Source organism: Larus michahellis, chromosome 4, assembly GCF_964199755.1.
Source record: "Larus michahellis chromosome 4, bLarMic1.1, whole genome shotgun sequence".
Classification (NCBI taxonomy): Eukaryota; Metazoa; Chordata; class Aves; order Charadriiformes; family Laridae; genus Larus; species Larus michahellis.
In genome coordinates, this window is record NC_133899.1 from 1499216 (window position 1) to 1526068 (window position 26853).

The window sequence follows — 26853 nt, forward strand, 5'->3', positions numbered from 1 at the left end:
CCCACTCAGGAACAGCCACACGGCCCCGGGGGCAGCCCAGAGGGTTTATTAGCCGGGGGGGGGGACGACATACAGAGCAGCCGTGCCAGCCCATGGCGCTGGGCGCCCCAGCATGGCCAGCACCTGCCTGGCACAGCCAGAGCTTGGCACAGAAGCAGGGCTGGGGGGTGACAAATGGCGGCTGCGGGTGCCCCCCACCAGGATCAGTACCCCCAGGGGCCGTGCCAGCGTCCTGGTGGGAACGGGAGGGGACAGCAGGGACGGCAGGTGCCCTGCCATGCTGCCAGTCCTCGCCTCCCCCTGGTCCGTAAGGTATATAAATATAGAGGCTGTATGTATACATCCTATGTATATATGTACATCCGGGTGGCCGCTAGCGGGGTCTGCGCCGAGGTGGCCGGCACCCCCCGCGCCGGGGCCCTCACTTGTGCCAGGAGTCGCCGTAGAGGGAGCGGGCCTTGGCGCAGCGCGGCGCGGCGTTGAGCACGGCCACGCTGCGGCGGCTGGAGCAGATGACGTCGGTGACGAAGCCGGCGCAGTCGCTGCAGACGTCGCGCAGGACGGAGCCCTGGGCGTAGATGTGGGGGAACTCCTCTTCCACCTGGCGCCAGCACGTGCCCGGGAGCGAGCTGCGGCACAGGGCACCCCATCAGCCCCGGCCCGAGGAGGAGGAGGAGGGGGAGGAGGGGGGAAGAAGCCTCAGGGGCTGCGGGACTCACTGGAAGGTCTCTCTCCTCCGCAGCGGCAGGGCTTTGGCCAGCAGCGAGCCTGGGAGGCTCTCGAAGCCCAGTGCGTAGACAGGGATGTGAGCCAGCTTCTTGGAAGGCATCTTCATCTGCCGGGCGTGCGGGTGTCAGGGCAGGGACAGGGATGGGGCAGGGACAGGGATGGGACAGGGCAGGGATGGGACAGGGACACAGTGGCACCAGCCGGAGCTGGTCCCTTACCTTCAGGCTGCAGGAGCTGCAGACAGACCTGGGGATATAGAGAGAGGCCGGTGAGCGGGGCCACCACAGACACCCTCCCACCACCCTGCCAGCCCCGTGGCACAACACGGCATGGCACGGCGCTCACCGCTTGCAGAAGAGGCAAGCCGCAGGCCAGGAGAAGAGGGGGAACTTGGCCCTGCAGCAGCAGCAGACCTGTGGGCAGAGAGGTGTGAGGGCTGGGGGCCGAGCGAGTGACATTCAGCTCCTCTGGCCCCAGCTCCCACCTTCCCCTTCCGCAGGCTGCTGTACAGCTCCTTGCTCTGCAGGAACTTCTCCATCTCCGCCTTGACCAGCACCCTGCGCACGTTGATCATCTCCTCCACAGTGAGGGCCAGGCTCTCCACGGGGTGGCTGAACTCCTGCGGGTGAGGGGGGACATCAGCCTGGTCTGTGGCACAGGGCATGACCTGGAGCATCCCTGTGCCATGGGCAGAGCATCCCAGCATGGGCAGAGTGTCTCTGGCATGGGCAGAGTGTCTCTGGCACAGGCAGAGCCTCCTGGCATGGGAAGAACATCCCTGGCACAGGCAGAGCATCTCCAGCACAGGCAGTGTCACCGGCACGGGCAGAGCCTCTCGGCACAGCACAGGATAATTGTCATGGCATGCCTCGAGCCTGGCATCCCATGCAGAAGGGAGCGGGGAGGCCATAGGGACCCCCCAGCCACCTTGTGCCCTCCTGCTGGGCTGCTGTGTGCCCATGGTCATGCTCATATGGTGTCCCCAGCCCCCGGTGTCCCCAGCCCCAGTGTCCCCAGCCCAGCCCCACCACCAGCACTCACCAGCCAGAGGTGCTTGGAGCTGGTGCTGGGGGCAGCGCTGGATCCATCCTCTGGCCTCTCCTCCACAGCGCCGAGGGCAGGCCGGGGCGGTGCTGAGCTGTCTGGCCGCGGGTGGCAGCTGGCAGGGACAGAGCCTGGCGGGGGGGGGACAGGGAGAATGTGGCAAGGCCATGCTGCCTGGCACAGCGACCCTGTGGATGGGGGGACAGGGGTGGCACGGGGATGGGGACCTCTGGCAGGTACCTGAGCGGGGCCGGGGCTCGGGCTGCAGCGGCTCCAGCTCCTGGGGCGCAGGCTGGCCACCCACCAGCTGGCTCTGCAGCTGCGCCAGGTCGTGCTCCGAGAAGGAGCGGTCCCGTTTCAGCGCCACCTCCGCGATCGGAGAATCCTCCTCCTGCAAGGCCATGGGCACCGCATCACATCGAGGACCCCCTCAGGACCTCCACCCTCCCACCCTGCCATATCCCCTCTCTCACCTCAGAGACGTTCATCTCCTCCATCTCGGCCAGGGTGGGTGCCTTGAGGAGGACACGAGGCCGCGGGCGCGCTGGCACGGTGGTCGTTGGGGAGCAGGAGAGCTCGAGGCAGGAGCTGGAGGCCAGGCGGCCCGCGCAGGCGTGGGGGATGCAGGGCAGGGAGCTGTAGCCTGCAGACAGGGATGGGGTTCAGTCCCGGCACGGCAGGGACCTGCCCTGGTGCCAGGCACTTCATCAACAGCCCAGCGTGGCAGGGAGGGGACGCCGGTACCTTTCTGGCCACGGTACGGCATCTCCACAGGCCGAAGCTTTCTCTCCTGCCTGATCTCCTCTAGGATCTTCTCGTGGAGTGTCCTCTGCTTCTGGGGCAGGGGCCGCAGGCGCCGCTCCGATGCCTGCAGGACGCATGGATGGGGCTTCAGGCAGTGGCTGCAGTCTGGGGCCGACCACCCTCAGGGTGCCCAGCCAAGCCCAGGCTGGGCACTGACATGCCATGGAGGCATCGCGGTGACGGCACTCACCTGCTTCAGTGGGGGCCGGGAGCGGATAAAGTCAAGGATGAGCTCGTGGGCGTCCTTCTTCACCCGGGGGGGAATGTCTCCATCCACCTGGGAGAGGGCAGAGAGGTCACAGGCAGTGTCAGTGCCAGGGCCGGAGGGCAGCACGGTGGCAGGGTGGGCGGCTGGCGTGGAGGCAGCCTGGCCGTGCTCACCATGACCTTGCGGAGTTTGTAGTTGCGGGCGCGGATGTCCTGCATGAGCATCTCGAAGGGGGTGAGCTGGTATTCGGTGGGCAGGGGATTGAACTGCTTCTCCTGCACCTTCTTCAGCTTCACACCGTGCCGCAGCTCCCGCATCAGCTGCACCCACAGCCGGGCCTGGGGGTGGGACATGGACATGGCGTCAGCCCCTGCACGGCCCTGGCATGGCCCCCGCACCCGGCCGCGCCGCCATACCCAGTCGGTGTTGCGCAGGCTGCCCAGCTCCGCCGCCGGCCGCTCCTCTGCTTCCTCATCCTCCTTCAGCTTCTGCAGCATCTGCCGTGGCACAAGACGCTGTCACCCTGTGCCGGTGCCCAGTGGCACCCAGGGTCCAGCAAGGACTGTGCCATAGGGCTGCAGCATCGACGGGCACCCCCAAAACACCCCCATCCCTGCTATGAGCCCTCTCCGCTGCCACCAGCCCGGGGCAGGCAGTAGCCAGCAGTGCCACGGCACAGGACCCCAGGAGAGCATGTATGGTCGAACGCCAGCACTAGCAGTCTTGGTTGGGGTGGGCAGAGGGGAGCAACGGGCTCACCCCAACATTTTGGGCTCACGGGGGGCTTCCCCAGCCAGGCAGCAGTGCCGGCCATGCTGCTGGGTGCCCACGCTCACCTCCTTGGCATCACGGATCTTGGCGAGGAAGGCTTTCAGCTCCACGGTCTCAGCAAAGAGCGCGCGGCAGACGGCCTGGTAGTGCGCCTGGGCCTCGGCGGGGTCGGCCAGGCGGGCGGCACAGCACCTCATGGCCTGCCCAAAGGTGCGCACGGCACGCGGCGGCCCCTCACCCCCCTCCTCCTCCTCCTCCTGCCCCCCATAGCCCTCGTCGGCTGTGCCGCAGCCGCTGTCCTCCGAGTCGCTGTTGGTCATCAGGTCGATGAGCTGCTCCAGCCGCGGGCTCAGCTCCCGCTCCTCGTTCTCGTCCAGCCCCCAGTCCAGCGCCCGGTAGATGGCGAAGCCCAATGACTGCACCATCTGCGGGGAGACGGCACCCACTGTATCCCGGCCAGACCACGGCGCCGGCTGCACCAGGGGAAGCCCCTCGGCACACACAGCCAGCACCGGCTGCCCCTCACCCTCCCCCCCAGCCATCGGTGCTGGGTCTCATCCCCCCGCTGTGCCTCAGGACCCGACCACCATCACCACAGGGCGAGTGGGGCAGGTGGCACTGCCCACCCAGGGACCCCTGTGCTGGGGTGCGATGGCAGACAGGCCAAGTCACCAGCAAGCTGCAGCAGGGCCAGGCAGGCGTCCAGCCCCCACGTTACCTGGGCTTCGGCCGAGGGCGTCAGCAGTGGGGCCAGGTCTGGGGGAAGAAGGACAGAGTCACCGCTGGCACCTGCAGCCCCACGCTGGGCATCCCCCTCGGTGTCACCTCCCATCCCACACCCCGGGGATGCTGCATCCACCCAGCCCCGGCTGTGGGGCACCCGGTGTGGGCACTCTGGGCCCCATTCCCAGCAGCTCCTATCCCAAGCCAGGACCCCCATCCTGAGCTGGTCCCAGGACACAGCTCCACAGGACAACAGGGACCTGCGTGTGGAGTCTCAGCATCAGGCACTGCTGGCTGGAAGATGGTGGTGCAGCCTCTGCTGCCCTTCCTATCCGGCCAAGTATGGCAGGCCTCGCTAGGCACCGCAGAGGTTGCCAGCCCTAGGCAACGAGCCCAAACAGGCACCAGCCACTCGGCCCCACTGCCTGCAGCCAGGCCCGGGAGGCACACTGCGGGTGGCAGGGTCAGCCCTTTACCCTTCACCCCTGGGGCTGGAGGGAGCTGAGAGCTCTGCACCTGCAGGTGCCCGCTGTACCCCTCTGAGCTGTGGGCACCGGCAGCGTGGGCACCGGCAGCGTGGGCGCTGGTAGCGTGGGCACCGGCAGCGTGGGCACAGGCAGAGCAGGCACCAGCAGTGTGGGCACTGGCAGCGTGGCCACTGGCAGGCAAGGGTGCGGCAAGTACTGGCAGATCACCCTCAGGACACGGCCCCAGTGCCCACTGTGGGCTGCGGTGACAGGCTGTGCCCAGCAAAAGATGCTCCTTTCCACTGCAGAGCCAGCACAGCTGGAGCATCACACACACACAGAGCACCGTGCCCACACACAGCCCAGGACACGCTCATGGGCAGCTCAGACCCTCCCAGGAGCTGGACGGCCACAGGACGAGGAGCAGGAGTGGCTTTTGCAGCTTCCCTGAGGACAGTGCCCCAGGGCCCCTGGCTCCTCTTTCCCAATACTGGACGCAGAGCTGCTTCCCCAGCCCAGGGGAGCGCCGGCCATTAGCTCTCCATTTAGCTGATCGATGCGGCAGCCGCGGGGATGTGCCGGCTGTGTGCCGGCTGTGTGCCGGCTGTGTGCCAGCCATGGCTGCATGGACCCAGCCCAGCACCTGCTGGGAAGGCCAGGCCAGGCACCTGGGGACATGGGTTAGGCTGGCACAGGAGGGACTTGGGTACAGGAGGCAGCGCGGTGACACTGGCTCCGGCACAGCAGCCGCAGTGGCTCAGGGAAGGGTGTGGGGCCATTCCCATGTGCAACCGGTGGATCTGGTGTGACAACACCATGCCCAGCTGCCCTGGGCACGTGCTGTGCCTTTGCGTGGCCCTGATCCATGTGCCCCGGTCCCTGTGGGCTGCCTGTGCCCCACTCTCCATCTCCCATCTCCCCCTGTCTCAGCTCCGTGCTTGTCTCCCTGCCACCAGCAGCATCCCCTGCCTGGCCACCGGCAGCGAGGACACACAGTGACACCGCAGCATCCCTGCCCGGCTGTGGGAGAGGACAGACAGTGACACCGCAGCATCCCTGCCTGTCCCTGCCCGGGGAGGCCCCGCAGCGTCCAACAGCGCCGAGCACTGGGCGCCATCCGCGGATGCTCTCTCATTAGGCACAGGGGTGCTCCTCACCGCGCCGGGCCACCCGGCATGGCTGCTGGCAGCTGGCCGAGCCTAATTACAGAGCCCATAACCGCCCCGGCCCTGCCTAGCAGCGCCAGCCGCCCGCAGAGAGGGCACGGCCGGGAGTCCGAAGGTCAGGGACGGCGGTGCCCAAACCGCCGCTCCTGGGGGCCGGGAGAGGGTGAGGGCTGGGGCCCTGCGGGGAAACCCCTGCGGGGTCGAGTGTGCAGGCGTGTTCGGGCAGGTGTGCCCGTGTGCGTGCAGGTGCGTGTCCCCATGTCTGCCGGTCTGTCCTTGCCGTGTGTCCCGCCCGTCCCGACAGGCTCAGTGTCCTGCAGCCCCACGGTGGATCCTGGCCCAGTGAGCCCCACACCCATGGGCACCCTGCACACCCCCACACCCCGAGTCTGGCCTCACTGGACCACCCGCATGGGCCCTGCTGGTGCCGGTGCCACACCAGCCCTGGACCCCCGAGTCACTGGGCCTGCGTTAGTAGCCACGGTGCCAGTGATGGTCCTGGCTGTGCCAGGGCCAATGCCGCTCCCCCTTGCCAGGGCCAGAGCTTGGGGTTCACCCCCATCCCGGCCGGTGCCAGTGCCGCCTTCCTGCCCTCCGGTACCGGTGCGGGCCCTCTCGCCCATCCTCCCAGTCTCTCTGGTTCCGCACCTCCACAGCCAGTACCCCCAGTACCGCACCCGTCCCCTGCTGCCGGTGCCGGTGACGCCAGTGCCCGTCCCCCCCTTGCCGATGCCGCTTCTCCTGCCCATCCCCCGCCACCGGTACCGGTCCTTCTCCACCGGTGCCCGTCCCCTCCCGCCGGTGCCGCTGTGGGTGCCCTCCCGCTGCCGATACCCCCCGGTCCCTCCGCGCCCCCGACGCCGGCCTCCCCGGGCGGGCGGCGCGGTGCAGCACCCCCTGCCGGCGCAGGTAAGTCCCGGTGCTGGTGCCAGTAAGTCCCGGTGCCGGTAAGTCCCGCTGCCGGCACCCCCTCCCCGCGCGGACGCTGCCGGCTGCCGCCGGCTCCACCCCGCGTTGCGGCGGTCGCTTACCGGGCGGCGGGGCGGGCAGGACGACGCTGCCGTCGCCGCGGAGGCGGATGTCGGCGGTGCGGAGCGGGGCGGCGGGGGCGGCGGGGGCGGCGGCGGCGGCGGCGCGGCAGCCCTGGAAGCAGAGGGCCCAGGCCTGCTCCTCGTTCAGCGGCTGCTCGTAGCACTTCAGCACCTCCTCCAGGGACAGCTCCCGCGGGGCCCCGCCGCTCGCCCGCGCCATCGCCCCATCCCCGCGCGCCGCAGCCGCCGCCGCCGCCGCCGCCGCCGCCGCCGGACCGGGCGGGCGGGGCCCCGGGAGGGGCGGGGGGCGCGGCGGAGCGGAGCGGCTGGCGGCGGAGCGGACCGCCCCCGCCCCCGCGGCTCGGCCCCGCCTGCGCCACCGCCCGCCCGCCGCCGCCGGGGGCGCCCACCGGGAGGCGAGGCGACGGAGGCGGCCGGCGGCGCTGATGGGCCGCGGCGCGGCTCGGTGCGGTGCGGTGCGGTGCGGTAGGGTACGGTACAGCTCAGTACGGCACGGCACGGCTCGGCACGGTACAGCTCAGTATGGCACGGCATAGCTCGGTACGGTATGGTATGGCTCAGCACGATACAGCACGGCTCGGTATGGAACGGTTATGACTCAATACGGCATGGCACGGCTCGGCTCAGTACGGTATGGTATGGCTCAGCACAACACAGCACTGCTTGGTATGGAACGGTTATGACTCAATACGGCAAGGCACGGCTCGGCTCAGTACGGTATGGTATGGCTCAGCACAACACAGCACTGCTTGGTATGGAACGGTTATGGCTCAATACAACACAGCACGGCTCGGTACAGTACGGTGAAGCTCAGTATGGTATGGCTCTGTATGGCATCGCATGGCTCAGTACAGTACGGCTCAGTATGGCATGGCACAGCTCGATACAGTAAGGTATGGCTCAGTACGACACGCCATGGCTCAGTACAGCATGGCTCGGTATGGTACGGCAAGGCAAGGCACAGCTCAGCATGGCTTGGTACAGTACAGTATGGTATGGTATGGTATGGTACAGCATGGCATAGGTCAGCTTGGCATGGCTCGATACGGTACAGTATGGCATGGTATGGTACCACACAGCATGGCACGGCTTGGTACGGCACAGCGCACCCGGGCTGTCAGGACACAGGATCAGGGTGCAGGGTGCAGGGTACAGGGCACACCACTGGGTGCAGGTCATGGGGTGCAGGCACGCAACACGTGGTGCAGGGTGCACGAGTGCATTCAGGGTGCAGTGGGAAGGACGCAGGGTGCAGGGTGTGGGTGTCCCCAGGGTGCAGGGCACATGGCAGGGTGCAACATGCAGTGCCCAGGATGCGTGTGGGGTGCAGGGCAGTGCTGGGGGACACCCCCCCACAAGGGACGTGGTTATGGCTCCTGCTCCCTGAGAGGTCTGGGGTGGCCATGGCACACAGCACGGCCCCAGCTCAGAGGCATGAAGCGCCTGGCTGACAGGTGGCCGTCCCACAGAACCCACGTGTCATGCATGGGGCAGGCAAGTGTAGGGACATGATTGCCCCATGCAGCAGCACAGTTTGGGCACAGGCAGGAGCAGCAGAAGCCAGCTGAAGGTTCCAGGATGAGGAGCTGGGGTCTCTATGGAGACAACATCCCATGGGAACGCGGTGTGGGGGGATGATGTCCCACAGATGCCAGGAAAGGCCGGTGTGGCACAGTGACGATGGTGGGCTCACGGCCAGGCACCAACAGGTCCCTGCAGACCCATGGGGTGGGCAAGACAGTCCTGGCAGAACAGAAAGGGCAGCTGGCCCGCCATGAAAGGTCAGACAGAGCAAATTAAAGCTTTTGTCATTATGAGCTTCCAATTTCCATGATGGAAGGTGCATAAAACCCTGTCTAAGCTCCATTAACCCATGAGCATAAACTGGGGCCAATCCCAGAGATGTGCTGGCAGGGCTGGGAAAGGGTCAGAGCTAGCACACGGGCACTCGTCTATCCCACATGGCCAAAGGGCTGCCCCGGGGCCGGAGACTTCCGGCAAAGAGTTTGGGATGGTGCCTGCAGCACCAACGGGAGAGAAATGCTCTCCAATGCCCGTCCCAGAGAACCTGAGCAGTGCCAGCTCCATCTTTGGGGAAAGAAATGGGAGAGCAGAGTTGGACAGCTGGGAAATGCAGCTCTGCGTGGTGCTCAGGGATCTGGGGAGTGACAGGATAGATACAGGTGATCCAAAGCATCTCTGGGATTACTCAAACGCACCATCACTGGGGTGGGAGCACGCTGCAGGGGGTCGGGAGCACAGTGCCGGCCTCAGCTCCAGCCGGATCCACACGTCGCAGGAAAACCTCATGGCTCCAGCCCCCCGGAGCAGCTCTTGGCTGTGACGCTGGCGTCTGGGTCTGGCTTCCCCGCACCAACAAGTGAGATTTGAATGCGACATTTACCCTGTAATCAGCCGGCTTTGCAGCCTGCTCGGGAAGCGACTTTAGAGGGAGGAAAGCTGCGCGTGCTGCTCGCCGCAGCAGGTCCGCACCGGGACGAGCCAGCTGCCGGCTTCCCTGAGCCGCACACACCTGCCAGTGCCTCCAGACACAGCCAGGGCGGCACCGTCGGGGATAGGAGCGGGAAGGACGCGCGGCGTTTGAAGGCGGCGATAACCCAACCTTGCAGCATTAATGGGAGTGCATTTGAATTATAAAGCACAAAGCCCTTTGCTTTGGGTAAAACTGTAATTAATATGAAATCAAGATGTAATTAAAAGCTACCGTCTTGGAAAAAATCAAACAAAGGCCATGTATGTATGTGCACAGGGGAAATATAATTAAAAATGAAATAAATAGGGGGAAAAAAATGAACAGGTTGGGCAATGGTTGCAGAGCAGTACGGGATGGAGGGCAGAGCCCTTCCCCAGCAGCCTGCAGCGGGAAGCGCCGTGCTTGTTTGTGGGTAATACAGTCACGTGGGTTTCATCTGTCATATGCAAAAAATGTCCTTTAAAAGCCGCAGGAACCTGAGATGAGCGCAGGGAGCACCCACGGGGTTGGATGCACCTATCCCACTTCCCTTAGATGCTGTGATAAACTGGGGGCCATGAAAAGAGAGCGTTTTACAAGGTAGCTCGCTCTTGATGCGTGCTGCGTGCTGGCCTCAGGCATGGCTGGAGTTTGAGGATCTTCCTGATGTCGCTCCGTGGAGCGCGGCCCCTGGCTCCGAGCAGCGATGCCGAGCTCTCGGCTGCACCTCCCCACACCCCCTTGGAGGGTTTCTTGTTTTTGCCATCACAGTGGTGATTTCCCCCTGGATTTTCTCTGGTCAAACCAGAGATGAGTCCCTGAATGTGCTTGGTGTATGGAGCCCTCACTGCTCCCACACCTTCTGGTTCCCTGAAATGCCCCTGTCAGCCCCAAGTCAATCGAGCTCCCACCCCGAGACTGGCACACCAGTCTCCCCAGGAGGGATGCTCAGCCCTGTCCTGCGGCGTTCGCCACGGCTGCCCTACACCCGGGAGTGGGGCAGGAGTGGGTCTGCAGCATCGCCGTCTGTCAAGCAATGCAGGCACCAGGGGCGCAGACGCTGTAAGAGCTCTCCGATCTCTCCGCATGAAAAAAACTTCTGGAGCTCCCCAGAAACCTAAGCTCTGGGTCAGACGGGCTGCCAGGGCCACCCACACCAAAGGTGATCCCTCTGGAGGAGCACGAGCGCCCTGATCCGCGTCCCTGATGAAAGCCGTGGGGTTGCGAGTGCTGGTGGCCAGCCCTGTCCTCAACCTGGGGGACGCAGATGAGCGTGTTCCTGCCAGGCAAGGGTGGCCTCATGGGTGTGATGCTGGAACAGACCAGGCCGGATTCTGCAAAGCCGTCTGCCTTGCCGAGTCAGTTTTATTGCAAAGGTCTCTGTGGGTTTGGCGCTCCTCTTGTCCAGGTGTGAACAGCCAAGGCCAAGCCTTTCTCTGAACAAGGGGAGCGAGCCCACTGGCTTCCCTGCCCTCCTCCAGAGCTGCCGGCTCCATGTTACCACCTCTGGACCGGACCCTGCTCTTGGCGCAGCCGTACCCGGTCCCACGCTGCCGGCTCTGCCCCGCTGCAGGAGAAGAGCGAGGCACCGCAAAGGCTTGGGGGCTGGAGAGGCAGAGACAATGAATCACAGAGCATTGGTTAAAGCTCCTTTTCCTTTCTAGAGTCTTCTTCATTAATATTTTAATTAAAACCAATTCTCTGAGCAGACTGCATTAACTTGGCGTACCTCACAGATAATGCATCGAGGGATTAAATATAGCGAGCATGGCTCTTTGCAGGCCAGAAAGTCAGCGAGGCTGCAGAGACCTGCTGGCACTACTGATAACAGAGACATTTACTGTTCTGTTGCGGGGACGCTCGGGGAGGAAGGGACAGGGCACATCCCGGTGGCCCTGAGCCCCCATGTTCCTGGGGCATGTCCCGCTGAGGCTGAAGGTCATCTCAGCCCCCTGGGGCTGCTGTGTGGTGCACAGCTCACAGAGAAGGTGATTTCCCCTCACCTCCAGCTGAAATTACCTTCCCTGCCCCATCCCACAATCTCCTTTTTACCTCTTTGTACCTCGCTAAATAATTCCTTTTCTTCCTCCCTGCTTATCTCCAAGATGTTTGGAGGCAGGTCCCCCTCCCCTCCCCTCCCCGATGCAAATATTTTATTCTATTGCAGGTGAGTCCTTCCGGCCTCTTAATCACATTAATTGCTGGCTCTAACCTCAGTCCAGCTCCCTTCAGTTCCTCCATACTGACCCGCAGTGCGACAGTTCTCCTGCTCCCCTCACCCTCCATGTTCCGCCTGCCTGTGCCTTCCCAGGAACAACACAGAGGTGCCACGTCCCACAGCCCCAGTCCCACCTGTGTCCCCGCTGTCACCCTGTCCTCCGTTCCCCTGCCTAGGCCACCCCACCATCTGCAAACCCAGCCCCCCGCAGATGTCCCTCCCGGCAGCCTTGCTGCGGGAGAGGTTTTATTTTGCTTTGCTGGCTCCAGGGCAGAGGGGACAAATACTCCTTCTTTTGATGTGCCCCTCCAAAACCTGGGGCTGCCACAGACTTGAGGGTGGTTTTAAAGCACTTCAGAAACATGATTCTGGAAAGGGTTTAACCTGCTGTCTCCACACCGAAGATTCGGTGCTGTGGTGACTTTCTGCAGCCTCCGCGACCCGGTGGCAGGCTGGCTGTGGGAGCCCATCGCACCGTCTGTACTAGACCCGGAGCCCCGCATCCCACCAGCGCTGCCGGGAAGGGTTTTCTCCAGCTCTGGGCAGCGAGTGCTGCTGATTCACGTGCTGACGGGGCCAGCGCCACAATAAAAACATCCTGCAGCCAATTCCAGCACAGCATTTTAAACGTCTGCAAACAGAAGCTTGCCTCCCGACGGTTAATAACCCGGGGTTGTTCGTTAATAACCCGGGGTTGCTCAGGCTGCCAACCTTCTAACGAATTACTCCCTGAACCATCTGCGGGGCACGCCAACGGCAGCTAACCAGCAGTGGTTCATCTCCGGGAAGGATCAGATAAGAGGCGGCCAGGGAAAATCCCTGTGGGAATTCCATACTGCTGCTCCCTCTGAAACCTTTATTGTCCCCAGCAATGCCTGGCTGGGTGCGGCTAGTGATTTCTCCCTATGGGAGTTCCAGCCTCCTCTTGTCCCCTTCCCTGGGTGGCACAAGGGGCAAGCACCGCCCTTGCCCCCGACGCAAGCGGGGCTACAAGGGGCCTGTTTCACCAGGAGAGTGTCTGCACGGAGATTCAGGCTGGGAGCAGGGAAACGCTGTGGCTGTCGGGGCTGGGGGCAGGAGCTGGTCCCAGGGATGCTGCAGGGACAAGGCCTGAGAGGTGATGGATGTCCTGGAGCGGTAGATGGCCACTGCTAGCCCCCACCGTGCCAGCCCAGCCGGTCTGTGGGGGTGTCTCTCCCCGCTGTGCTGAGCCCCTCCCAGCCGGGCCCCAGGCGGGCAGCTTCCCCTCAGGGCCTGTCAGGGGAAAGCCCTTCTCCTGGTGGCCATGTCTTGGCTGCAGCCTGGGCCACCCACCCCTGTCCCACACACGCTGCCTTTGTAGCGCGCGTTCCCCTCTTTCGCCCTACCCCGGCCCGTCCCTCGTGTCCCCCCACATCCCGCCCCACCGCCTGACACAAGGGCTGCACCCCCCTCCCAGCCCCCGCCCCGAGCGACACCAACCGCCCTCCCCAACATGGCAGCCCCCGCCTCCGCCACTACCAAGGTGGCGGAAGGGTGGGCGGGACCACGCCGCACTTCCAGCCAATGGGCGGAGGCGGGTTCCCCCGGCGGGCAGCCAGTGGCGGCGCGGGGCGGGCGGGTTTGTTTGGCGGGAAGCGGGCGGGGGTCGCCGCCATGGCGGGTCCGGGCGGGAGGACGTGGCGGGACCTGCTGGGTAGGTCCGGGCTGAGGCGGCGCCGGGGCTCTTCTGAGTGAGCTCTTGGCCTGGGCGCTTCCTGCAGGGACAGCGGAGGGGAAGGGAGGGGTGAATGTCCCCTCTCCGCCCCCATGCACCGCCTCCCCCCCTCCACTCTATGGGGTGCTCTGGGCTCCTGCCAGCCCCTCGCCTCAGCCCCTCTGTCCCTGCTCCTCTCAGGGGCCCTCTCCCAAAGGCTGGTGGCCTTCTTGTGGCCCGGCCGCGGCTCCTGTCCCGGGGTGGGTGTGTCATGGCAGACAGGGTTGCTTTGGGCTGAGGGCCTTCGGAGGCCGATGGCTGATAGTGCCTGGCAGGGCTTTGGCTTCACTGGGCTGCCTGTGCTGAAGGCTGTGGGGCTTCATCTGCAGAGCTGCCCATAGCAAACCGTACAGAAACATCCTGCGCTTCTCCTGCCACGCTGCTGGCTAACGAGGGTCTGACTGGGGATGCCTTTGCCCTGTCGGTGACGCGTGCTGTAGCAGCAGGGAGAGGGAGGTGTCCTTGGGGGGCTTTCGGAGCAAGCTCTGGTTATAAAAGAAATCCAAACTTCTCAGCAGGGAGAGCCAGGAAACGAAAAAGTGCCTTTGGGAGCGGAGCAGAGCTCCAGGAAGCGGCTCTGCGCCTTCTGGATCACCATCAGAACCTGAATGACCTCCTTCTGGAGGTAGGAGCGGGCGGTTCAGGGTGTAGTGGTCCGGCTGGTTATCATGGGAGATCCCAGCTGGAGGCTGGATCCAACAGGGCCCTTCCTAGGGCAGCTGTAGAATGAATGTCCCAGGAACGCAATTTTCACAATAAATTAAAAGAAAAAACAGCACTGTAGGAGTAAGCTGAAGTTGAGAGGCCTGTGTTGCAGAAATGAATTATTTTTTTCCCTTCATTCCTCTATGTTTTATTGTTACAGACTAAAGATGGTTAAGCAGGGGTTTGGATTTGGGACAAAAGCGAAAGGAAATCCAGCACCTTTTTCTTGGGATCAGATCTGGCTTCTTGTTTATATAGGAAAAAAAAAATCAGGAGAGACTATTGGGTTTTCTCTGAATTACCAAGCATTTCTGTCTAATGTGACTGTCTTTATGAAAACCTGTGTCATTTACGTATATAGACACTTGAGCCATCATTCTGACCTGGTCACATTCTACCCCCTCGTGTACCGGAGAGAGCTTTTGATTTTGATATCTTGAATAGACAATTCAAATACTTCCCACAGTTCAGCTACAAAGATGTTTCTTTCTGTACAGAATATTTGTCTTCATAAAAATAAAAAAGGGAATTTAACCAGAGAAGGATCCAACATTTTGACATGTTTCATCAAATATTTATGTCAGTGTGGCTTCACAGAAGGACTTGAAAGACAGAAATTCTGTTCCTGGTGCTTCTGCTGATCTGTTGGGTGACTAGGGACAAGTAACTTTGACCTGTATCTTCTTTGCTCTGCATAAATTGAAGATAACTGTACTTAGGTCTTTTGTAAAGTGCCCTGAAATCTCTGGTTTGCCACAACCATGGAGGAGCTTGTTGTTAATTTCACTTCAGTTGCTCCAGCCCCCAAGAATGCTGGGGCTGCTCAGTATGCTCTGGAGGGAATAGGTTTGTAAACGTGTGTAATAGGTATCTTAGACTGTTACATTTTTATTTGGCTTCCAGGTGGAAGCCTCAGTCAAGCCAGGTGGACAGGATGGTGTAGAGCACCAGGAAGCATCGTCAGAATCATTTATAGGTGGGTGAAAGAGTATCTGTTGGAGACAGACGTGGGAAAGAACTTTTCATTATGTATTGAATTTCTGCCTGTTAAATGCAATCCCAGTTTTACTTTCTTTTCGTTGTTCTGGTCTCCCATTTGGCTACTCGCTTCTTACTTGTCTGGTGATGACACCGCTGGCAAGGTGTAATCATTAAATATATGATTATTTGACAGTGTTACTGTGAGCCCCACAAGACTAAAATACAAAAATCTGCTTAGCAAGGATATTCCACCTCTGCCCATGGCTGTTCTGACCCTGTTTTATGTACAGTAAAGGAATGATATGTGGAAATAAAAATGATTTGTGACAAATGACACCTGTGCTGGAAGGAGTTTAACGCTTCGGACTTGTCTTCATAGCCACATTTTCAAACCTTTTTTTCTCCCATATTGACAACTTTCTGCTTTGGTTTTTCTTTAGTCTCTGTTCTGCAGGAGCAGGCCTCGAGATTGGGTGTACCTGCAGCAGTCTTGGCAGCCAAAACTGCTGTTACCAACATCGAGCGGATCTGCCAGGCTTCTGCAAGCCCCTCTCAAGTACCGCTGCTGAACGTGGACCAGAGAGTAAGGGAAAAGGTTTACATTTAGTTTATGAAGAAAACAGTAATGTTAGCTTTGACTTTAAATCCGGTTTACCTGTTCTGATAAAGTCGCCCAAACACATAGGACCTGAGTGGCTGATTATTCATTTATGTGTCCGATACGCTCACAGAAGTATGGTGTTCCTCTCCCATAGAGGAAAGTGGCTGTTTTTGACAGCTTGGAAATGAAGTTTTCAGCGTTACACAGGTGTGTCTAAGCAGATCCTGTGTTATCACCTCTGGTGTACCTTAGCCTTCCCTGGCGCGGTTTGGTCTCTCTTATCCGCGGTTCCGTCTTTATCAATTGTCTCAGTTTGCGGTGTAGCCAGGCCTGGTGATGGCCATCCATACAAAAGCTGTGCTGTGGCAGGTGGCTCAGGTCACCTCTTAAGAGCTGTCAGGTGTCACTGCTGTCAGCCCGGCTGCCTTTAGTTCAGCCTTGAGATTAAAGGTTTGGGCCTTTCCCATTAATTCCCTCCACCATTCAAGCCTTTAAAAAGCAGAAAACAGGGAAAAGCAACAAATTGTTTTTCTAACAATGTATTATTTAGAAAGGAAATTATTTCTGCTTCATTTTTTGGGGTGATTCCAGAAGAGGTTGTCTTGCTTGCTTCAAACGGTCAAGGATTTGCTGGCAAACAATGTGTTCTGTCGCTCGCTCTTCTGTCAAGAAATGTGGAAAATGAAGGTAAGCACTCACGGAGAAATGTTGCCGTGTTACAGACCATTTAGACTTCATTTGTGGGATCTAGCAGTATGTTTTCAACCCTCCTCTCCAGTGAAGGCCAGGGATAACTGTTAAGTGGACCAGTGAAGTGCTGTGATTTACATCCAGTTCCCCTCGGTGGTTTTTTTGGTGACCTAGAGCCATCTTGCCACTGCTCATCGCTGCTCATGGTCGACTGCACTGGTGAACTCCTCCTGAGAATGACTGTGGTTTTTCTGACCTTTCAAAAGCATGAACTGAATTATAAATGGTGAGGTTTTTTGTTTATTTTAAGGCAAGTTCATGGGGAGATTCCTTGCCTCTGTAGCAGGATTTGGTTTTTTTGAAGAGGACTTAATAGAGGTTTGGAAGTAGGTGCATTATTAAAACTGTGTGGCTGTTTCTGATAAGAAACTGCCACAAAGGAGGGTTAACAGCATCTTGGTCATCAAGCGTTGGGTTTTGGGGAGCTAGGCAAGCAGCACTCTTGCCTCTCTGAAGGAGATGTCTAACTCTTTCCATTTGTACTAAGCATGGCTCGTTCTTACCAGGAGCCAGCTAGGAAGAGCATGGCAATACGGTGCCTGGAGTTACAGCACGGTAATGGGATTAAACTTACCTGAGGTGACACTGCAGTTAATAGAAGCTTTGGGGGTATCGTTTTCTTTCCTATTTAGCCTTACTGTTATTAATGAACTATGCCAATAACTCTCTCCATCAGTTGGCATGTAAATTTGCTGTCTGGGCTAAGCAATCCAGATCGATCCAGGCAGTGCTGAAGCTCCCAGCTGGCTGTGGGGTGGCACGGTCCCAGAAGTCCTTTATGTGCTTTGCCAGCAATATTCAGTGCGTCTTTGGCTTTCTGCTTCTCCGCTCTATTTATCTGGGAATGGTGATAAGCCTAAGTGAGTACACACAGAAAATGGCTTGAGAGAAATAGGATAGCAGATGAGAGGTTGCACTGCTTCACAGATGTGTTGTCTTGCTTCCATTTGGGTGGTTTGTTTTCTTAAGATAAGTAGTGCATTAAGGAGAGTTAAGGACTTTTTGTGAGGAGGACAGTTTTGGTGGCTCGCTGCTCTGGTGGGAAAGGAGGAAGAGGCAGATCTGCCAGGATAGAGAGGCATGCTCTAGTCTCAAATATCCGACCCTGGGCTGAAAATAGAATCCTGTGTGTTTTGTAGGCTGATTAAGATCTCCTTGTTCTCAGGTAGGCACAGAGATCAAGTGCTGCAGTGTAATGGAGATTGTTACAGTAAAGAATTAGGTTGTCGAAGACAAAGTATGTGGGCGAGTCTAGGGTCATGCTATCAGGCAGCTGCTGGTTGCCGCAGAAACCTTGTGGGGCTCTTCTCCTGAGTGGCTTGTGTGGCCAAGGCTCCCAGCTACCTCCTCCTTCACAAGGTGTGAAGATTTTGTTTCTGTCTTGGAGCGTTTCCGCATGGAGGGTGGAATGAGCAGAAATCCCTGCTGCACGTTTTTCCCTGCCAGGTGCACCCTGGAGTCCCGTTTTGCTGGCACAGGGCTCTCTCCAGGACATGTTGTTCCAGGTGGGAGCTGGAAGGGGTGTTGCAGGGAGGCACGAAGGGTGGCAGTTTCATCTGTACAGAAGCAATGCCTGGTGCCAATTTTGCCGACGGCGAGCCTGGCGTTTAGGTTCAGGACTGCCCAAGCGGTGTTGGTTTTTCCTCTGCATCCATCGGCCTCTCTGCCCGTACAGTTGCAGTGTTTCTTTGTGTAGCTCCTGTTGGGAAATGGATTTGAGCATCAAACTTGTTTCACAGAGACCAATAAACAATTAGTAGGCTAATGAATAATTCTCTAATCTGTTTCTGGATCTGAATTAACATGACTTGAAACTTAGTGGTATCACCTGTTTCTGGGATATCCACTGCTCCTTTGAATATGCAGCATAAGCATTATTTCAGGGGGACAAAGATGGATATTTGTATTCCTTGACCATGAAAATTTAAAATGATGACGTATTTACAACCCTAAACCATTCAAAATTCGTAGGAAGGAAAAATCAAATATAATCTTTCCTCATCTGGTATTTCCTATGTTGTAATTTTTAAATTTTAGTAAGTTCTGGATAGTTTGAAGAAACATAATTTAGTTTTATACTGTTATATATAGTTTACGTTAGCCATATGTTAATTTTAACAGCAAAATGCAGACTATGACCTAATTGTGCCATCTCGTTAGGACCCTCCAGTGCTGGAAGCTGTGTGGCACCTGCACAGAGGTGACATCATTGGACTGGGAGAGCTGCTGGAGAGGTGAGCAGAGGTTTATAGGTTTGCAGATGTATTTAATCTCTTAAAGCCTATTGAAATGTAATCGGGGATTAGTCATGAGTATTCTGGACTACAAATATAGTCAGATGCTGGCAAGTGATCAGATTAGCACGATTTAAGAAGTTACCCTGGGTTTTAGAGGTTACTCTGGGTTAATTAGCACAGCTTAAGGTGTGGTGGCTGGTTGTCTGATGGCTGCTGCATCAGTTGCAATATGAAGAGAGACGGTTGGGTGACAACCACCGCTGCGGACCATCCTGGGTGATGTTTTATCTCCTGCTTTGTTTCAGTGGCGCAGATGGCTGCGTGTGGGTGGTTACCGCACTGTGTGGGAACGGGCTGGGTAACCCAGCTCCTTCAGTTCATCTGTCTGTGCCTCCAGATCTGCTGGAGAAACTCTCATTTAGCCTGTAAAAATTAGTGCTCATCTTGACGATGAGTCTTGTTTTGCAAGAGCTGTGTGCTTCTGTCTTCACAAAACCTTACGTTTCAGTAAGTTTTGGCAGAATAATCTCCAGAGAATAGTTATTCTAAGAATTGATTTATTTATTTTTTTTCCCCCTGATACAGCACTGACAACTAAAACCAGTTATCCTTTGTGAGGCTCAGGTTGTTTTCTTATGGCGTCGAGGGAATATTACAGTGAACCTTTAGGCCTTAGACGTTGGTTTACTTTTCTCCTAACAGGATAGGAAAAAAGCCTTCAGTACCCAATGTACTTCAAATGTAAGGAAAGCAAAGGGATAGATCAAGAGCTTATATTTTTTTTAGGCATTTCTATCCAAGTATCTTAAAAATTGGAATTCTAGCAGAACTTTTACAATGGAAGTACTTTAACGTCACAGATGAGGAAACAATTGAACACACACAATTTCCCATGTGTTTTTTCCTTTGGATGTGTTTGTTGTGGAAGCTTTTTGTAAAGCAAATAAAGCTCTTGCTGGTCCAAAATTAAAGACATGAAATGCCACATGTGGGGCAGAGCCCTGCACAGATGGCTCTTCCTTGAGCCCAAGCGGATGGCGGAGCAAAACCCCCGGGTACTACGAAAGTAGGAAGGATTGAATTGCATGTGCTTTTCTTTGTTCTCAGCAACCCGTCGGCCCCGGCGGTGGTGGAGTGGCTGTGCAGCAGTCTTTGTGGCCTCTGTCAGCAGGCGGAATCCTCCTCCGGGGATGTGGAGCTCGCTGGGTGCATTCTCTCAGGCAAGGAACGGGCACTGGTGGAGCAGTGCCCGGCTGCTGGTCCGCCCAGCCTGCAGCAAGGGCTCTGCAGCTCAAAAGTTTGGAGGTGTAAGAACTGAGGCCTCGCTTTGCATTTTCTTACTCGTTTCAGTGAGGGGAATATGTATTTTTATATTTGGCGAATTTAGCAATTTTTTCCCCTTAAAAGATAGTTGGTTTGGAATTTCTATATTCCTTTGAGTTATAGTATCACAAGAAAGTGTAGTTGCGAGGTGTATGGGGCCGGGGATGATATATTGAGAGTGTGATACTCCTGCAAAGTGTCTGAGATATTTTGGACCACAACTATTTAACAGTTCCATCTTCCCCCCTGTCATTTTCTATTATTTATTTTGTGGTTTTGTTTAGAAAAAAAATCACTACACAATTTGATTGAAGAGCTGTAATCAGACCTTTGGACCAGTGCAGTTGGTCAGGTAACAACCGTATGAGTTCTGCAGTGGTAACAGAGACCTGCAAATTCTTTAGTCTTTATAATTCTTTAAGTTTTTGTGCTTCTTGCCATCCTTTGTTCTGGGGTCTTTTGCCTGGGAGTAATTTTACTCCAAGAAAATAAATGATTCCTGCTGACTGCTGTGTAGTGAATGAGGCTTTTCAGACACTAGTCCTGCTGAGAGACTGAGATGGGGAGGAGAAAGAGCCAGTGACCTTTATTGAAAGGGGATGCTGAAACACTGATTTCCTTCTTGATTTGCAGACTTTGTGATTGTGTTTCTTCAGAATGGCTTTCAGCAAACTTCGGAGCTGGGAAGGAAGTTGGAATTCAAGAAGGTCCCCTATGTAAGGACAAAATGAACCTATTTACAAACGGCTGTTTAAAAAAGTAGTTCTATCATATACCTCTGTGCCTTGCTGAGTATAAAAAAATGTGAGCTTAGAGCAACAAAGAAACAGTGGTGATCCAGGTGGTGGAGCGGGTGAGGAGGAAATGCTGAAACCAGAACAAAGACACTTTTTTTTTTTTTTTTTTTTAAATAGAGAATTTCTCCAAGGTGAGGTGTCAAGGGCTTTTTAAGCTTCCTCGTTTTCACCTTGATTGCTCTTTTTTTCCATTTGAATGTGAGGCATGGAATGCTGGTGAGCATGGGAAATGCTTGCCTTTCTGCCCATTGTATCTATTCTACCATAAAGCCTCAGATAAAAGTTAAGCTTTAAATTAAGAGGGACAAACCACTTTGAGTCAATTTACTTATTCTGCATATAACTGTAGCTCTTTTGAACTCTAAACGGTCTTAATTTGTCAATTTTGAACAGATCTGTCATGCTGTTTTACAAAGGATGTTGACATGTAAGTATTTTTGGGATTTGTAGCTTTGTGCAGTTACTGCTGTACATTCCTTGTTAAATCTCTAAGCAGAAAAAGCCTGGGATGCTTTTCCTCTGTTGTGCGTAATACTTATGTCACTGATTTTATGTGCCTCTTCTTTCCCCTTCTCTTGTAAAGTGAGTGTCTTCTAACACTGCAGATAATTTCTTGCCTTTTGTGCTACTTTATTCTGATGCTCCCAACTGCAACATCAGGTTGATATCTGAGCTGATTTTTAACAAGGTTGACTGGAAGCAATCCAGTCTCTTGTAGGTTAAGCTAGGACGTTTTTTCTGCTTAGTAAATTAAGCTTTGAATTTACAATGTTATGTGCAAGTAAGCCATTTTGCTGGTTCATGGTTTGGATTTGCAGACTAATGTTTTGTGAAACTTTTTTTTTATGCCGAGCAAAGACATCTAATGTAGGTGTGTAGTCTTTAAACGGCCAGTCTTCAAGAATTGTCCCATGGACAATTCGCCTGTTTTGGCTTGGGCAGTCCCGACACTGCTGCTAGGAGCTCAAGCCTAGTACTGCCTGATCTGCATTGCAAATCCCCGCGCAGAAAGACTAAACACACACAGGAGGGTTATATTTGTCTTATGGCACAGATGATCTTCACGGTAAGTTGGCCGTAGCCGCTGTACGGCAGAGGAAGCGTTCGCTTACACCTCCTCGCGTGCCCTGCACCAGCGTATCGGTATAATCTGACTGCCCCGCTGCTGTTACTTTCCTGTCTCCTTAGTGACAGCACTTTGCCACTTTTCTTGCTGGCATGTTTCAGCAACGTGCTCAGTGCTGCTGCAGAGGTTAGCGCTTTTCCTTTGCTGTAAGGCGACTGAAAATCAGGATACAACACCAGAGCTGCTCCCTCCCTTCTGCGTCTCCCGGTGGGCACTGCCAGCCTCATCCCTTACCCCGTGTCTCGCAGGGAGCCTTGTCTGTAGACAGATGCCTTACAGACCTTGCGGAGTGGTTCTAAAAAGGGAAAGCTGCAAGAGAAGAGCTTCATTATTTAATATGTATATTAAGTCCCATCTCAGGTGGCACTTTAACAGTGTCGGTACTTGAAAAATAACCCTTATAAACACAGGACTCGGGAGATTTTGGAGGAAGAGAAGCAGGCTGCTGGCAGTCGGGAGGGAGTCTGTGCTAACCTGCTCTTTATTCGACCTTCGGGTTTGTGCAGCCTGCGCTGCTGCAGATAGATTTGCAGTCTGTGTGTCTGAAAATGTATTGAATGTGTTTTATAGTGAGATATTTTTGTTAGTGTATACTTTTGGGTCACCTTTGAGGGGTTTCACTTAACTAATCCGCTGTTTTGAAGAACATTAGGATCCTTTATGTAAAATAATTCACAATTAATGAAGACCTTCACAGAAGGACAGGCTGAATAGCATGGGAGCATTGTGCTTCATAGTAATGATCTTGCTATATTGAACTCCTGTGCCTCAGGATAAGTAGAGTTTATCTCCTTTTCTCTGTTCTCCCCTACTTAACCTTAAAAGTATTCCTCAGCAGGGTAGAGAGTATTACATATTAACTGTGGACTGCTTTGTGAAAAGCATGTGAGGGACTAAGGGACGTCTGTTTTGCTGCCCCAGCTCAGTAAATTTACTTTTCAGGGTGCTACACGGAATGATCCTAATAAACAAAACAAATTATTTTAACTGTTAAAGGAGGCGGCTTTTAAAGGTAGGATGGGGCAAGAAACATAAAAACTGCTGCTGCAGCAGGCAGTAAAGCAAAGGGTTTCTCAGTACGTGGACTTCAAGTGGTGTTGGCTGATGGGCAAGGCAATGTGCTGTGCAAGCTGCCGGCCTGTTTGACCTCTGCCAGTCATTTTGGGGCAGATCTAGATTTTGAAGGAATTTCTGCTAAGCAAATGTAACATGAAGTCCCACTGCTGTTACAAATGTGCGGCACTCACAGCAGCGTGCTCTTTGTTTGGCGAGGGCGGTTAAGACCGTGGTTTCCAGGGGTTGTTAATTCAAAGCTCGCTTGTGCAAATCCCTGCCTCCAGACAGGCTTCTCTTGGGCAGCTTTGGCAATGTGCACGCTCGCAGATGCACGGCACGGTTGGGATTGGGTTTGGAAATGGAATACTAATTTATGTGCATTTTTAGATGGGTTAATTATTAGCACATTCTTGGGAACACTTTTAAATTGGTTCAAGGTTAGTGTTAATAGTTTTTGAGTGTGTTGCTTCTGAAAAAAATTTTGTAGGAATTTTATCCTGCTGAATGGCTTCTGCATGTTTCCCTAATGGGTTCACCTCCTTAAAGGAGCACAAATTGCTTGTTCCAGTTAGTTTCTGTGGTGTTTAGTGTCCTTCCATTTCTCTCATTGTGTTTTTTGTGCATCTGCTTTGGGGTACAGGGGTGCTTGATGCTGTTGGTAAAGAGAAGCAGGAAGATGTTTCCACGTTGCAAGCTATGAGGTTCTGGTAAGAAAAGCTGTTCCCCTGAGTAATGTCAGGTGGAGTTTTTTATCCGCTGTTACACCTGTTACTGAAACAGGATGAACGTTCCCCACCCCATGCTCCTTATGTTTGATATTCTTCTCGCTAATAAAATATGTGCAAGTGAAAATGCCTGTAAAAAAATAAGCATCAGATAGGAAAGCATGTTCTGGCAGGGCTGGAACCAATCTTGGAGCATCCTCTTGGCATGCGATGAGTTTTCCCCGTCAAGTTTTCTCACTCTGCGTCTGAGCAGAAACGCCTGGAAGGTGCCATCATTTTCTCTTCTAATTCCTGCTTCCAAACCCATTTTGTCTAACAACTTTGTACATATCGAGCCAGTCCTGTCCAGTGCAGGGGTATACGTTTGACTCAAGTTTGTAAATCTGATAGCTACATAATATTGAGTAACCAACAGATTTTTAAAAATACATACAAAAAAAAGTATATATATTTGGCAATTTGATAAGAGAGATGCAGAAGAAAAACAAGTCATTCACCCTAATCAGTACCTGGTTGATCATACTTCCTGTGCGTTGTTTTTGAATATTTCCTTGTCATTCATAGGCTGAATGTGTTCAATGCGTCAGTTTATAAAAGCGCGGTTCATCCGGATTCCTTGCAGCAGTTTTTCAGACACACCCTGACCGAGGTTCTTACCTACAACCCATTGTTGAAAGGTAGGAGTGACTGTCCTCCAGGGCGTGTTACTGTGGTGTGTCCGGAGCTGTGTCCTGCTCAGGCCTCACTGAATGGAGTCCACCTGGAGGACGCAGAGCCAGAGAAGCTGCCTGACTCCCCAGCTCTTTCCCAGGGGCTGTAAAAGCAGGGTGCCAGATCAGATGAAAAAAGGGCTTCATCTGGGCTTTAGAGGGCTGTAGTTCAGGAGAAAACATTAAGTGGAAAATCAGTGCCTTCAAACAGAGCTTCAGCCAATGTCTCGTGAACAGAAATTTGGAGTAACGTCTAATAGAAGCCTTTATGGAGCAGATGTGGGAGAGCTCTGGCCTCCGTGAGCAGCTCTGGCCAAAGGATAAGATGGGTGGGAGAGCTGGTACTGCAGACTGCTTGGGGCTAAAATAGTCTGGCCCCTGTGTGTTTGGGTTTAAGCACAAGACATGGCCTTTCTCTGCTGCCTGCGTGTTTCTTCTGGTACATCAGAGATAAAGGCAGGAAGGCTTCTAATCTGTGATTGGTGATTGTGAAGCTTGATGTTTTTAGGAAGAAACGCGTTTGGGCTACAAAATCTCTGGTAAAAATCACTGAGCTGTGATCTAGAGCTGCTTACCTGTTGTGTGGGAGAGCCGTGTCATTACTGGCTTCCAGTTGAGAGAGATGATTAAGGAAACAGATGATTCCATGCTGGTTCCCTGTGCAGGCGTTATGTTGGGCTACGAATGTGTGATCTCAAGAACAGCTTTGAGATGACAGTGCTGTAGTGAAACGGCACGGTCCTTGTTAACACAGTTCGTGTTCCAAAGGCGAATGAGAGAGAAGGGATTTCAGCAGAGTTTTTAATGTATCTGGCTGTCAAAGCCAAAGGGAAATCTTGTGCGGTTAAGTTATGCGTCTTGGGTGTATTTTAAAATCTATTGCTGAAGAGTAAACTTTTCTTTTTCTGCATACAGTGTCTGATGCCATCCATATGCAGAAGGAGTGGAGCTTTACAAGAACTTGTTCGCTGCTCACTACCTTGTATCGCAAAGTATGTGTGCCTGGTTTCACAAAGAGAACTTTACTATGTTGGGTTTATATTCATTGAAATATCTGAAATTAGGTTATTTAAAAACAGCGTGTTCCGGTTGCAGAGTCTGAACCAGCTGCTGGGAATTGTAGGCAGGATGCAGCATGAAGAAAAAGCACTACAGGGACTTTTGTGCAAAGCTCTTAATGAGAACAAATATAATAATTGAGGATGTGAGTTTTTACTCTTACAGAATATGACGTGACTTCTGAAAGAATTGGAATATTACCATTTATTTTAGCCAATGCTGGTTTCAAGGCAGAAGGATACCTGGCCCTGGAAAGCTGATGCAAAAGATGCATGCAGGATAGCTTTTTCAAAAGTCACGCAAAAGACATGTTAATCTTGACAGTGTATTTCACTCTTCTGGGTGGCTGTATGTCATAGCTAAAATGAATTGCTGTCACTCTTCCAGCTGTTTGTGGCATTCAGTGCAAAGGAGTTGATCTGGCAGCTGCAGCAAGTCCTGGAGACTCACGAGGTGAACTGGCAGCACGTCCTGTCCTGTGTTTCCACGCTGGTAATCTGTCAGGCCGAGGCTGAGCAGCTCTTCAAAGGTAAGCAGGTATTGGCAAGCCTGCGGGCTCACGTGTGCTTGTTGCTTCTCAGGTACTGAAGAGGGAAACCATGCCGACTGGTGTAGCAGCACAGTCATTTGTAGTTGCTGTTTTGAGGTTCCTGCATGGAAAAGAACAGCAGAAAATCTGCTTTTCCATTCAGACATTCAGTGGTGACGTGTATGGCAGGCGTTGTGCCTGACGCTTCTCAAACTCAGTGTACAGTGAAGAGTTGTTATTTGATACTTTCATTATTAATTGGAGTAGTGATTACCGAAGGTTAGTTCTTCTATCTCACCTTTGCTAGCAGACCTTGTTTGTTAGAGTTCCTCACTGATTATCTCATTGCTGGACTACCTGCAATTCTTACAAGTTGAAATCCTAGAGTATTTGACCATTGGAAGGGCATGAAAAAATGTGAGTCCTGAAGGTTCCCCAGGCTGCAATACACGTCCTTCTTTATGTGGCAGATGTTTTATCACAGATATTTGTTTTCATTTACTGTAGAAAATGACAGCACAGTTGTCAGGAGCAAAGTTTGAGATTATTGCTTTATGTTTCTAGATCTACTGAGCCATCTCCTCATAAAGGCTTTTGAGAATTATGATATGGAAAATATGATCACTGCATTCCTGATAGCTCGTCAGGCTGCTCTAGAGGGCCCTGCTGTGTTCATGCCTTACTCTGAATGGTTTAAGGTAAGACTAAATGAGGCCTGACTGGTACTCTTTGTTTTAAGTATGTGAGAAACCTGCGCATGTGGAGTGTTCTGCTGCACAGCAGGATAGCCAGGAATTGGAGGGGGGGGTGAGAAAGAGTAAGAAGTGATTGTGTTGGTATTAGGAATGATTTAATATTTATTAC

The 26853-nt window shown here is 54.6% G+C and overlaps 2 protein-coding genes across 4 annotated transcripts in view; one reads left to right on the forward strand and one right to left on the reverse strand.

Annotated features, from left to right (window-relative positions):
• Window positions 1–24: 24 nt before the first annotated feature.
• Window positions 25–7190, reverse strand: SPIRE2 (spire type actin nucleation factor 2). Its single transcript, XM_074582649.1, has 15 exons — window positions 6944–7190; window positions 4275–4312; window positions 3622–3981; window positions 3202–3282; window positions 2959–3123; window positions 2768–2854; window positions 2518–2641; window positions 2247–2416; window positions 2014–2164; window positions 1771–1904; window positions 1214–1348; window positions 1075–1142; window positions 948–975; window positions 720–835; window positions 25–629 (listed from the first exon to the last, which is right to left on the reverse strand). The coding sequence occupies exons 1-15, from the start codon at window positions 7161–7163 to the stop codon at window positions 422–424; spliced, it is 2085 nt and encodes a 694-aa protein (XP_074438750.1). The 5' UTR covers window positions 7164–7190; the 3' UTR covers window positions 25–421.
• Window positions 7191–13272: 6082 nt separating this feature from the next.
• FANCA (FA complementation group A) overlaps window positions 13273–26853 on the forward strand; it is a 37181-nt gene continuing 23600 nt past the window's right edge. For 2 of the 3 annotated variants that reach the window (XM_074582650.1, XM_074582651.1), the window contains exons 1-14: window positions 13273–13330; window positions 13906–14015; window positions 14999–15071; window positions 15517–15659; window positions 16269–16364; window positions 18588–18661; window positions 19772–19884; window positions 20621–20703; window positions 21178–21211; window positions 23607–23673; window positions 24256–24368; window positions 25317–25393; window positions 25848–25989; window positions 26554–26687. In XM_074582650.1, coding sequence (XP_074438751.1) covers window positions 13291–13330; window positions 13906–14015; window positions 14999–15071; window positions 15517–15659; window positions 16269–16364; window positions 18588–18661; window positions 19772–19884; window positions 20621–20703; window positions 21178–21211; window positions 23607–23673; window positions 24256–24368; window positions 25317–25393; window positions 25848–25989; window positions 26554–26687 — 1299 coding nt within the window. In that variant the 5' untranslated portion in view covers window positions 13273–13290. Of the gene's footprint in view, window positions 13331–13905; window positions 14016–14998; window positions 15072–15516; window positions 15660–16268; window positions 16365–18587; window positions 18662–19771; window positions 19885–20620; window positions 20704–21177; window positions 21212–21743; window positions 21851–23606; window positions 23674–24255; window positions 24369–25316; window positions 25394–25847; window positions 25990–26553; window positions 26688–26853 lie in introns of those variants that run through there. The other variant, XM_074582652.1, reaches the window with a different exon arrangement.